The sequence below is a fragment of the Garra rufa genome, chromosome 9 (assembly GCF_049309525.1).
Source record: "Garra rufa chromosome 9, GarRuf1.0, whole genome shotgun sequence".
Lineage (NCBI taxonomy): Eukaryota > Metazoa > Chordata > Actinopteri > Cypriniformes > Cyprinidae > Garra > Garra rufa.
The window spans coordinates 6,414,438-6,428,357 of record NC_133369.1 but is presented as its reverse complement, the minus strand read 5'-3'; the positions used below and the strand labels follow the sequence as shown (position 1 = coordinate 6,428,357).

At 32.0% G+C, this 13,920-nt stretch overlaps 1 protein-coding gene across 1 annotated transcript in view; it reads left to right on the top strand.

Moving 5' to 3' along the window:
• LOC141342818 (eukaryotic translation initiation factor 3 subunit H-A) overlaps positions 1 to 13,920 on the top strand; it is a 97,527-nt gene that overhangs the window by 7,201 nt on the left and 76,406 nt on the right. Inside the window, exon 2 of the mRNA XM_073847373.1 lies at positions 11,155 to 11,311. Coding sequence (XP_073703474.1) covers positions 11,155 to 11,311 — 157 coding nt within the window. The remainder of the gene's footprint in view (positions 1 to 11,154; positions 11,312 to 13,920) is intronic.

Sequence of the window (13,920 nt, the reverse complement as noted above, 5' to 3'; positions counted from 1 at the left end):
ACTGAAGAAAGAAAGACATGAACCTTTTGGTTGACACGGGGCTGAGTGCATTTTCTGTACATTTTTGTTCTCAAAATGAACTTCTAGTGTAATAAACATCTAAGATTTGAATACTTAAATGCTGTTTATTGTACTGGAGTAAAATGGGAATCAAATGACTTTGAGAATTTGGCTTTTGCTGTGAAATATAACTCATTCATCTGTTTTTGACCCTCAGCAGAATAAAAAACACTGCATTGATGACAGTGGTTGGTGTTGAATTGCAAGAAACAAACACCGCTAAAACAATTAACATCAGTGAGGAGCGTAGCATTCTAAAACAGCATGTTTAGTCGTTTAATCAGCCATTAATTGCTTCGAATCAAATGAGCGATGATTCAAACTCTAAGATTGGAACAACAGGAAATTGGACGCTGCTGTTTCCTGTTCTTTTATGCGTTACAACAGCTCAGGCAATTAGTGACATTCGTATTCCCCCGCGTCTGTCTGCCGTATTGAGTGTTTCACCGTGCTTCTGTTGATGCCGCGCCGTCGTCTTTGCTGCTGGCTTTGTGTTGTTTTGCCGCGGCGGGCGCCGACTGTATTGCCTAACCAAGCACAGCTCAATTCATTTGAGGAAGCAGGTGTGTGACTTCCCTCCTGAATGATTTAGGGGAAGGGGCTTTTTCACAATTCTTCCAGCACAACGCCTTGACTCGAAATGATCAGATTGGCAGGACTCAGCTCAGAGAGTATTGACTTTACGCTTTTTGTTTTTTTTCCCGCTGACCTTAAAGCCTGTTACAAACCCTCAAAGAGGCAACAATAAGCTTTGGAAAACAACATATAGAGCCTCTAGCTCATGTGGAAATGAGGTGCTATGGACGCCCACCATATGTCTGACCACCATCTGTGTGGAGTTTTTAAAGCCAGACAAAGGTTGTAACTTTGTTTACGGGGAGTCCATCCATAATTAATTCAACACGCCACCGTGAAATGCTTCATATATCTTTATAGCTGGGATGTGGCGAGCGCTGTCAGGTCATTTGGGCTTGACATGTTACTCGCACCCAGAGAATTGTGTGTAATATTGCCTCTAGCGCAGTGTTTTATGAATGTCGTGGTAAATGATGGCAGATTTGTTCCATGTGGCTTCAGGCTACAGGAGGGTTGCAATGGGAATCGTAAGGTGTTTAATGGTTTGCGATTTCACTTAATGATTTTGGTGCCTTTGCGATTGCTTTAATGAGTCTTAAAGCAAAAAAACAAAAAATTGTATCTAAACGATATTATGCTTTGCTACTGTCAAAAGTGTTTTGTTGTCAGTTTTGTGTAATGCATATGGATTTATTTTGTGGGTACTAACTGTATTTTAAAATGAATTATCTCAGTCTGTTTTATAATATATACACATCCACACTACCATTAAACGTTTTAGTAAAAAGGAGTCGGTAAGGCATTTTTTTTTTTCTTTTTTTTTAGATTTTTAAAAAGTTTATACTTACGAAGATTTAATTTCTTTAATTAAAGCTCCAAATAATAAGAGTAATATTTTGAAATATTATTACCATTTTAAAATGGCTATTTTATATTTGAAAATATGTTAAAATATATTTTTTCAGTCTGAAGCAAAGCTGAATTTTCAGCATCATAACTCTGGTCTTCAGTGTCACACGATCTTTCAGAAATCATTGGAATATGTCGAATTGGTGCTCAAGAACCATTTATTGCTGAAAGAAAATTGTCGTACTGCTTCATGTTTTTGTTGAAACTGAGATTATTTTTTTCAGTGTTCAGATCAAAAGTTCAGATCAAATAAACATTTTTTTTTAATAAAAATCTTTTGTAACAGTATAAATGCCCCCCCCCCCAAAAAAAAATTAAACTACTGTCGTTAACAGTTAAATCAAGCAAAATAAAGTAAAAATATGAGTTTAAAAAATATGAAAACTATAAAAACTTAATTATTTTTTTGTAGTTTTTTTAGTTTATATTTAATGATATTGCAGTTGAGTTTGTATATGTTAACATACGTTCAATATATTTAGGAATTTAATACGTAAAGTTTTTTTTTTAAATAAATATTTTTATTTAAAAGTAATTTAAAATTCAAATTGTACAGTTATATACATTTGAGTAATTGTTTGTTTTTATTTTGTCAATTTATGTAATGTAATGTAATATTTTATGTTTTTGAATGATTAATATAATTTTAATGTATCATTTTTAAAAGTAGTATTTTACTTTTTTTGTCTTCTCTCTAATTATAAAAGCAAATTTTATAATGCTTAACAGATTAGATAACGTTCTAATATTTTAAATTAATCAAATTTTCAAAACATTCAAAATTTTAAATCATCTAGCCCTCGTATGTTAGACATTATATAGGTACAATATTTGTTAGTCAGTTATTATGTCCTTTATTTCAAATGATATATTATGAGGTTCTCATTTTTGTCATCTATACTAAGGTAAAACCTTTGCTCATGAATAATCATTACATTACATGACATTTACGCAGCAAGCGTAACTTGCTGACTGACAGAATGATGTTAAGCATGTGCTAATAACCTTTAGAATTAACAAATCCTACTGTTGTAAAGGTTTTTCCTCATTAATATTTAATGAGTTACTTGTCTGGGCACTTCCTCAAGCTTTAAAGTGATATCTGCATGACCCAATTAATATTCACACACCAAACCTAAAATCTAAAATTTCATGTTAGATGATACAGGACATGCTTTGCATTCAAAATTTGCATAAGGGAATACAACAACATAGGGCTGTGCAATGAATCAAAATTTGGTTTCGATTTCTGCTTCAAACGATCATGAAAATAGAGTAATTGAGATGAAACGATTGTTGCGCCCTATACGCCTTATTCAGCCCGCCGCCATTTTGAATCGAAAACGAGGCTGTGAGGGATAGCAGTCCAGCAGCGCCCACTGTGGCATATTGTTGCGTACCGGGATGTAGATTGTTTAGTCATAAAACTAAAGAGAACATATCATTTCACTAATTTCCACAGGAGCAAGAACTTCAGAAAATGTGTATTAAAGTTCGACAGGACATAGGACCTAACTTTCAGGTAACAATATTGCATTTATTTAAGAAAATGACTGTGGAAACTAGCCGGTTGGCTAATTGCTAATTTATAATGTGAGCATGTTTATCTTCCTTTAAAAGTTTACGCAGAGCTAAAATGTTATGTTTTACTACAACAACTAAACTAAATGTCTACATTTTGTATAGATTACAAAGAACACAACAGTGTGGCTCAACGTTTTACTCAGGATTGTTTTTCAAAAACACTGACTGGAATTAGGAAGCTTAAGGAGGGTTCAGCTCCGTCTGTGTTTACCTGAACTCAAAGACCTCACGAAAAGAAAACCTTGCGATCGTAAATGAAAAAGATATTATTTTTAAATGACGTTTTAAAAATTAACATGCTTAATAGTTTGTGTTAAGAGCCTGCAGTTAGATCGTAAGCCTCTTTCAGACAACATGTTAAGTCATACAAAAAACAGTGGGTAGAAAGTTTATTTTTATGCAAAGCGATCAAAAGATAACATTTATTAATTAGTTTGCCGTGTAGAGTTTGGGGTCAACCCCTTTTAAAATCGCAAAATGATATTCAGAACATTATTTTTTGTTTCTGTTTTGCTTTAGACAAGGAAAACATCATGTGTATCGTAATTTCATAATAAAGGTCGGTAAGATGCTTATGACCTAGCTGCAGACTCTTAACACAAACCATTAAGCATTTTAATCTATATAACATCATTTGAAAAACTCTGTATAGGCGTTTAAAGGAAGATAAACATGCTCACATTAGAAATTAGCAGTCTTTCCACAGTCATTTTCTTAAATAAATGCAATATTGTTACCTGAAAGTTAGGTTATATGTCCTGTCGAACAATCCACGTTTTCTGGAGTTCTTTGTCCTGTGGAAAAATGTGAAATGACGTATTATTTTACGGTTATACAATCTACATCCCGGTACGCAACAATACGCCACAGTGGGCGCTGCTGGACTACTATCCCTCACAGCCTCGTTTTCAATTCAAAATGGCGGCTGGCTGAATAAGGCGTATTCCGCCCACTTACCAGTGGTGCGATTTCGCTCCTCCATAAAAGCACATGCAAATCAGCAAGATCATTTGACTTTAATAAAATGAGACATGCTTGATTTATTACCGTTTCTTTGATGTTGTGTTTTTAATAGCGCGTAAGAACACTTGCGCTGTTCTGTGTATGCGCTCAGAGCAGAAAACGGACATGTAAAGTTATCTTTTAACTCAAGGTGCGCGCCTAAATGCTCAAATACACGCAAAAATATTTCAAAATAAGATGCTTGGTGATTATTCATGTAAACCCTTGTCAGTTATGTCTTAAATGATCATAAACATTTGAGAATGAAATTTATAACAATATATTGGATCCGTGTTGCGCTTGAAGCGCCAACAAATAATATTCCTTCTGCCGTCTCTGTGCTTAATATTAATAAAATATAAACATACAATGAGAAAAATTATTCAAAGTTCCTGAATGAAGGACTTTTGTGGTTTTTAATAAGAAACAAAGCATGTTTGACTATTACAGTGAAGATGCTGTTTTATTTTACATTCAAAGAATTTAGTATTTAAAAATAAATAAATGTGTATCTTTTTTTTCTGCTGTGTTGCTATCTTTAAATGAATCCCTAATATAAACTTTTGGACCCAGTCATAATCATGCTAAATAATAGTGATTACAATATTGACCAAAATAATTGTGATTATGGTTTTTGCCAAAATCGAGCGGCCCTACAACAACAGAAGTATTTTCAAAAGAATCTGCAAAATTTTTGCACATTTGCACGTCATTTTCACTTTCAAATGCGAGTGCTTGATTATGGTCCGTTGATGTTTTAGCATGTTTTCGATCCGCTTTCCTGGAACAATATAAGCATTCGAGAACTATTAATGGAACCTAACATCATAAAATGTGATTTGAGGTTGGAATTAGACTCTTATCTGCTGAAGGAATGGTAAACATGACTTCCGCCTCGTCTGTGCAACATCCGCACGCTCTAAATACACCTCCCGCCTCAAACCTCCGTATGAAATTACAGATGTACTGATGCACTTTAGTTCCCCGTCAGATATTGCTGATATGAAACGTTGTGTCCCTACTGAGAAAAATGAATGTATCCCATCAGGCCTTGGACAGAGCGAATCTGCTCTCTCAATGGTATCGAAGATGAGTTCTTGCTTCTGTAGGCTTAGCAGAAGAAAAAACCCCAGTAGATTGGTATTCAGAGAGGCTGTGCAGACGGCGTAATTAGACAGTGAGTGTATTTGTTCTTCCATTAAGCCCAGGTCTTTCTCCATCTTTTTCTGCTCTGAGTGGTCGCTAAGTAGCATGTTAAGATGGGGGAGCAATCTTCCATTTAGCTCTCCAGCTTGTATTTTAAAGCGACATGCCCCGGTCTTCACATTCATGGCTGTTTTGAGCGCAGACAGATTGATATTTTCCTTCTCTGTCAGTCTTGCACATATTAATATTCTCTTGAGCCGTCTAAAGCACATGGGCGAACGTAAGCCTGGAAATAACATCCATCTCGGGTCATCCGAGAACAAATGTCAGCTGAGATGTATTGGTGTTTACTGCATCTTATTTAGGGGTGAACCGACCCGATATTAGGATCAGATATCGGCCCCGATATTGAAAAAATAGCTTTTTTTTCAATATCGGGGCCGATATCCGATCCTAATATCGGGCCGGTTCACCCCTAAATAAGATGCAGTAAACAGTTTTTTTTTTCTTTTTTTTTTTTCTTCCTTCTTCCTATTAATTCAACAATGGTATCGGATCGGTATCGGGTATCGACAGATATACAAAGCCCGGGCATTGGTATCGGGACTGAAAAAGTCGGATCGGTGCATCCCTAATCTTAATTATGCATAAAAATGTGCAAAGGGTGTGAATATTATTGTTCTGTAATGCATTTTTAATGTAGAAACATGTCTCATTAGGGGCAGAGAATTTAGAGCTTTTGAAAAGAATTTAAATTTGCCAAAAATGTGTTCACCCTTAGGCTATCCGAGATGCGGATGAGTTAGTTTTCTCATTGAAACAGATTTGTGGAAATTTAGCATCACTTGCTCAGCAGTAGATCCTCTGCGGTGAATGGGTGCCGTCAGAATGAGACGCCAAACAGCTGATAAAAACATCACATCACAGTAATCCACACCACTATAGTCCTTCAACTGACATATTGTAAAGTGAAAAAGCTACATTCATAGTAAATTTATCTGTCATTAAGACATTTTAAGTTTAGACCAAAAATACTCCATCCATAATTTAGTTTTTTCTCTTAAAAAGTAATTTTTGTCTGAATCAGGAGAGAAATATAAATAGATCAAGCACTTTTTACAATCAAAACCAGTTCTAAACAAATATTTGGGTAGATTTTGATATGAGAGAGCAACAGGAGATGGACTTTTTCACTAGAGGAAGCGTTATGGATTATAAACTCAGTATTTTGCCAGAAGTGATGGTTTAGAGTTAAAATGCTTTAATGATGGATTTATTTCTTACAAACATGCAGCTTTTGGCTTCACAAGATACCACTGGAGTAGTAAGGATCACTCGTGGATTATTGCCATGCTTTTATCATTTTGATGGCACCCATCCACTGCAGAGGACCCAGTATTAAGCTAATTATTTTTGTGTGTGTGTGAATTATTTACTTAGGGCAAGATAAAAAAAAATACATGGTTTTTCATGCACTTGTCAATATTCAGATTTTGGGCTATTTTCCTTGTATAACATGTCTTACTGGATAAGTGGAAAGAAAACATCCAACATGCATTTTTAATGCTCATTTTATTACGTTAATTAAATTACAGCACATTGCCAGTCAAAAGTTTTTGAACAGTAATTTTTAGTTTTGTAAAGAATTCTCTTCTGCTCACCAAGCCTGCATTTATTTGATCCAAAATGCAGCAAAATCAGTAATATTGTGAAATATTTTTTACTATGTAATTTAAAAATGTAATTTATTCCTGTGATCGAAGCTGAATTTTCAGCATTGTTAATCTAGTCTTTAGTGTCACATGATCCTTCAGAAATCATTCTAATATGCTGATTTGCTGTTCAAGAACTTTTTTTTGTTATTCAGCAATATTTAACACAATTGAGTACATGTTTTTCAGGATTCGTTCGATGGGGGGGTTATCGAAATTAATGCTTTTATTTAAAAGTATGAAAAAACATTTATAATGTTTCAAAAGATTTTTAATTCAGATAAATGCTGTTCTTCTGAACTTTCTATTTTCCAAAAAACCTTAATCTATTCTGCTGTTTTTCAATTCAGCTTTGAAATCACAGGAATAAATTAAATTTTAAAATGTATTCAAATAGAAAACAATAATTGCAGGCTTTGGTGAGCAGAAGAGACTTCTTTAAAAACTTTTAAAATCTCACTGTTCAAAAACTTTTGACTAGTAGTGTATATCTTTAAAGGCTGTTTTCTCAAAGTATTTTTTTCCCTCATGCAGGTTGTCAGAATTCTCCACTGCAGCAGCTCTTACATCAACCAAACTTTAGTTTTATTACTATCTATATTCTGCAAGTTTTTTACAGAAGTTTGTTCATATATCATTTGATTTATATACCATTTTATTCCATAAAACATGGGAGAAAATGTATGTTTGTTTTTCTGGCTGTTGACAGTATTTTCTGATTTATAGAGGGAAAAAAAGAGATGCAAAATGTCCTCTGTAAAAGCCTTTAACTCTAATATAAACACGAATTTGAAACCTGGCTTTATTCTATGTTCACATTCCTGCAGATGAATGCATATTTAATTAGATAATGCCTCTTGCATATTTAAACATTTCAGAAAACTTTTGATACAAAACATGTGTCTCAATTAGTTAAACTTTTTATCATTTTAATTGTTCTGGATTCTATTTTAATTTATAGACTTTTTTTGGATAGTAAAAAAAATCAAAGCAAAGAAATCATAAAACTTTGAGACATACACAATTTAACAGCAATTTATTAGATGTTTAACCAAAATGACATTTGAAATATTAAAATATTGAAATGTTTCCTTTTTTTTTCTCTCAAACTCTTATTTTTACTAAATTCTATGTTTTCCGTTAATTTTCTGGATTCCATTTTCAATTAAATGTTAGTAATCAAAACATCTCTAATTAATTAATTTTATATACATTTTTTAATAATTTTATTTTTTAGATACTGCTGCGTTTTTTTTATACAGTTTTCTGGTAAATAAATTCTGTTAAATAACCCTTAAAGATAATGTTTTAATAATATACATTTTTAATAGTAGTAGTAATTTTGTCATTATTTTCATTCATGAGATATTCATTATTTCTGTCACAGTTTTTTCAAGTTAAACCAAACTTTTATTTTGACAAGTTGCAATAAAGACCTTTTAGTTTCTGTTTTTGTGATATGACTATTTTTTTTCTCAAAAAGAATGGCGAAATTCTTATGAAATGACTCTTAGAGCTGTTCCAGAGATTGTTTATGTGTGTAGTAAACGAAACCCAGTGTCTGCAGCACATTTTATAAACAAAACATGCATGGTTAAATAGCATTTTTGCAGCTTAATATTTACAGATTTGATTTAAGTGTACTGACCTACTGTTGACTGTTGATTTGTTCAAGTTTGGCAAATTCTGTGACATTCTGTGTTATACAGTAAATTCCATGTTTATGACTGGATTCTGCATTGTTGAAATCATAAAGCCCTATATTGATCTTGAAAATGTGATTTTTGACATGCGGAGTTAATTGCTAACCAGTGTGTCCATTAAGAAGCTGTCTAAACCAGGAGTTTTAAAACTAGCAGCTGGAAAGGTTGCTTGGGGCTCTGTGATATAATTCCTTTAGGGCAAGAAGAAAAGACATTGTTTTTTTTTTTATGCACTTGCAAATATTTTTAGATTTTGGGGTACTAGTGCAAAGAAAACATCCAACATACACATTTAAGTGCTCATTTAATCACTGTTCACTTATTTGCTTATGATAATTTCAATTATGGTACACTACCAATCAAAAGTTTTTGAACAGTAAAATTTAATGTTTTCTAAAGAATTCTCTTCTGCTCACCAACCTTGTATTTATTTGATCTAAAATACAGCATAAGCAGTAATATTGTGAAATAATTTTTACTATTTAAAATAACTGCTTTCTATTTGAATATATTTAAAAATGTAATTTATTCCTGTGATCAAAGCTACATTTTCCGCATCATTACTCCAGTCTTAAGTTTCACGTGATCCTCCAGGAATCATTCTAATATGCTGATTTGCTGCTCAATAAACATTTTTTTATTAATATTATCAATATTTAAAACAATTGAGTACATTTTATTTAGGATTCTTTTGAATGGAAAGATCCAAAGATCAGCATTAATGTTTTTGGGGCGAAAGACATTATAGAAATTAATAGGGCTGGGTATTGTGACCAATTTGGCAATTCGATTCGATTCTTATTTTTATGGTTTCGATTCGATTCGATTTCGATTTCGATTCGATATCGATTAGCTATCAATATTTCATTTAAAATGTTAGTTTTGCAGACATGGGATCCATATTTTGATATAAATGCTGGTAACTGGAACTCTCCTACTTAAGTTTATTGCTGAAATACACATCTACATTAATAATAGGGTGCACACAGTTGTTTTAAACAACTTTTATTTTAAATGAACACTGTAACAAGAAGTCATAAAAATGTGCATCCATTGTACACCATGTAAACAAACTGCAAAATGCACATTACTGTAAAAAAATAAAAAGACTGTAAATGTGCAACAGTGAAATCTATTAAGAACTTCAAACATGTTTAAGAAATAAAACATTTTTCTAAATTCAAAACGTTCAAAACAGGCCAATCATAAAGCCCTTGTCTGCATATACAAAACATTCTAACTGTCCATAAAACTAACAGTTCTTAACTACAGCCTAAGAATTTTTGATCACCAGATTTTTCTGCAAAAAAAGCAGCTGATCAACATGTTCTGATCTGATCTAAGGCAGCTCCTTTGCGCTGTGATTAGATCACCAGCAGTTGAGAAAACTCTCTCAGCAGGAACACTAGTGACACCTTCAGGACGAGAGGGGAATATTCATATCCTCTTACGTGAAGCACGTGCATTAAGAATCGATTCGGGGATTTCCCGAATCGATATCGTTGCGTTAAACTGAAGATCGATTAAAATCGGAGAATCGATATTTTTTACCCAGCCCTAGAAATTAATGCTTTTATTTAACAAACAGTGATCAAAAGTAATGAAAAACCATTTAGAATGTTTTTTTGTTTGTTGTTTTTTTTTGTTGTAATGTAAAGATTTTTATTTCAGATAAATGCTGTTCTTCTGCACTTTCTATTCATCAAAGAAACCTGAAAAAATTCTACTCAGCTGTTTTCAACATAATAAAAAAAAATTGAGCAGCAAATCAGACAATTAGAATATTTCTGAAGGATCATGTGACTGAGTAATGATGCTAAAAAATCTGCTTTGAAATCACAGGAATAAATTAGATTTTAAAATGTATTCAGAAAACACTTATTTTAAATAGTTAAAATGTTTCAAAATTTGACTTTTTGCTGTACTTTAGGTCAAATAAATGACATAAAAACATTTAAAATCTTACTGTTCTTAAACTTTTGGCTGGTAGTGTATATGTCTTTAAAGGAAATTATAGAAATGAATGCTTGAAGATTATTGCTTTAAAATGAATGTTTTTCAGATTTGATTGAAGTATACTGACCTACTGTTGCTGTATTCATACGTGTTAATGACTGGGTTCCACGATTCTGTCTGCATGTTCTGCGTTGTTAAAATCAATCATAGGGCCCTATATTGATCTTGAAAATGTGTTTTTTGACACGCTGAGTTAAATGCTAACCAGTGTGTGTCCATGCAATTGTGTACCTGGTTACACCTCGCAAATCTTTGTGCAATAAACTCGCAAATGTTATTTCCGGCCGCTGTCGCTCTTGCAAAGGCGACACAGATGCTTTAAATGCCTTTAGGGGGAGAAATTGCATCATGTATTATTCAGTTTGCTTCGACGGGGCCAAATTTGGTTTTGCGGGGAATGTTTCCTCGCAGGTTCCTGATCAGGTTGTGTGTTTGTGCGTCTGCAGGTGGTGTTGAAGATCATTAAGCACTACCAGGAGGAGGGCCAGGGCAGTGAGGTGGTTCAGGGTGTTCTGCTTGGCCTGGTGGTTGAAGACCGTCTGGAGATCACGAACTGCTTCCCCTTCCCCCAGCACACCGAAGATGATGTCGACTTCGATGAAGGTGAGGTGCTCGGCAATCTCCAGAGCTCCATTCTCTGGACGGTTAATCATTGATGATTGCGCTCGGCGCTCTGGGAAGCGGCGAGAGAGGGATTATTTGGATTTCAGGGCGAGAGAAGTGTGAAAAGGGGGATTGCTTTTCGCTTGTATTTTTCTTTTATAGTGTAATCACGATTCGTTTTGATTAATAGAATTTTCATTAAAATACCTGCTTTGTGTAAGGCGACTATTTTATGTCACCACACATCCGAAACAAGCTGCGAGCGCTGTTCCTGAATTAATTAATTGCCGTTTTATACATCATTAAATCAAGACAGTGACTAAACGGTCAACTCTGATCCTCTTAGCAGCATGGAAAACAGAACACTTCATATTTGGAAGAAATTACACAGAAAGCAAGCAGCAACACTGGAGCGCTCCCGTCGTAATCACTGAAGCTGTCACTGCAGATTTACAGTTGAACACAACAGTTTGATTCTCAGCAACACTCCCAATGCAATAAATGAAGCTGTCTCAACCAGGAGTTTTAAAACTGGGAGCTGGAAAGCTTGCTTGGGGCTCTGTTGTGTAATGGTTTATTTATGATAAGTGTATTTTAATAATAAATAACAACAGCAACTAATAATAATAATCGTTTTCATTGTTGTTAGTAGTAGTAGAAGGAAGGGGAGTAGAAGTAGTAGTATTTGAATACTGAAAAAATAGTTATCGTAAAACATAAAATATATTAAGTATTAAAGTAAATATGATAATAATAATAATTAAACATTTATTGCAAACATGAAATATATTAAATATATTTAGAATTTTTTTTCAATGTTTCATTGTATTTTAATAAAATTATTATTTTTTGCTTTTTAGAGTGTTCAGCAATCATGACATTAATCACAATTATTTTATTATAATTTTATTCTGATAGTCCTAGATTTTTACAGTAACTGCACATTTTATTTAAAGACATTAAATATTAAATTTTATTTTAATAATAATAGTTTTATTTATTAAAATGTAACTATTGCAAATATAAAATGTATTTAGTATTTCTTTTAAATGTCTTTATATTTTAATAAAGTTATTTTTTTGTTTTTTCAGCAATAGAGTTGTTGTTTTTATTGAAATACAGTTGTTATTGTAAAATAGGCAGTTTTATTTTGTTAACAGCCCTAGATTTTAACAGTAACAGTTTATTTTTTATTGAAATAATTGTAAAATAGAAAAGACATTAAATGATAACATGTATTTTAATAATAATGATAATAATAGTTATGGTATTTTATTAAAATATAACTTGCAAATTTAAAATATATATTTAGAACATTTAATCATGAGTTATTATTGTTGTTTTTTTGAAATACAGATATTGTAAAATAGATTATTTTATTTTGTTAACAGCCCTAGATTTTAACAGTAACAGTTTATTTTTTATTGAAATAATTGTAAAATAGAAAAGACATTAAATTATAACATATATTTTAATAATAATAATAATAATAATAGTTATGGTATTTTATTAAAATAACTATTGCAAATTTAAAATATATATTTAGAACATTTAGTCATGAGTTATTATTGTTTTTTTTTTTTTTAAATACAGATATTGTAAAATAGATTTATTTTATTTTGTTAACAGTTCTAGATTTTAACAGTAACTGCACTATTTTATTTTATTTTTATTTTTTATTGAAATGGGTATTATTGTAAAATAGAAAAGACATTTTAATAATAATAATAATAATAGTTATGTCTATTTTATTAAATGGTACATTTTAATCATGAGAGTAATTGTTTTTTTATTGAAGTAGTTATTATAAAATATAAATGTTATTAAATAGTAAAATTAGGAGATTAATCACTTAATTTTTCTTGACAACCCTAGATTTTAACAGTAGCTGCACGTTATTTTATTTTATTATTCTATTTTTATTGGAATATTATAATGTTGTAAAATAGAAAATACATTACATATTAAAATACATATGTTTGAATAATAATCTATTTTATTAAAATATAACTATATATAAGTGTTTCTTTGTTTTAATAAAATTCATTTTATTTTGCTGTTTAAACAGTGGTCAGCATTCATGAGATTCAATATTTTATTCTTAGTTTTTAGCAATTAATGCATAGAGAAACGATGTTCTGTCAACCTAATACTATATAAAACTTATCCAAAGAATGTTTTAGTGCTTTGCTTTGGCTGTCTTAGAACATAAAACCCAAGAATTTAATTTTGTAGTAATTTGGGATTTTTTGAAAGGGCATTCTTATTTAGAAGTCCTTGGGTGTAAAATTTAGTCATATTAAATGTATTGTAAATATGTTCAATTTTGTTGCATTGCATGTTGGATTGTATTTGGCACAGCACATAGCGAGTCCAAATTATTTCCAATAAAAAGTATGATTGTATCATTTGTACTTGATTTATCAGACTGTATAGTTTGCACACCGACTAATTTAAACGCCTCAGTTCATTCATGCACTCAAAAGACTTATTTTAATTAACTGCATCTCAACCCGTACAGCGATTTTTCGTTTTATACAATAAGTTCTAGGGTTATATTGCAGCTCAGACTGCGCTTATTGCCATTTTCACTCTCCAGCTGTAGTATT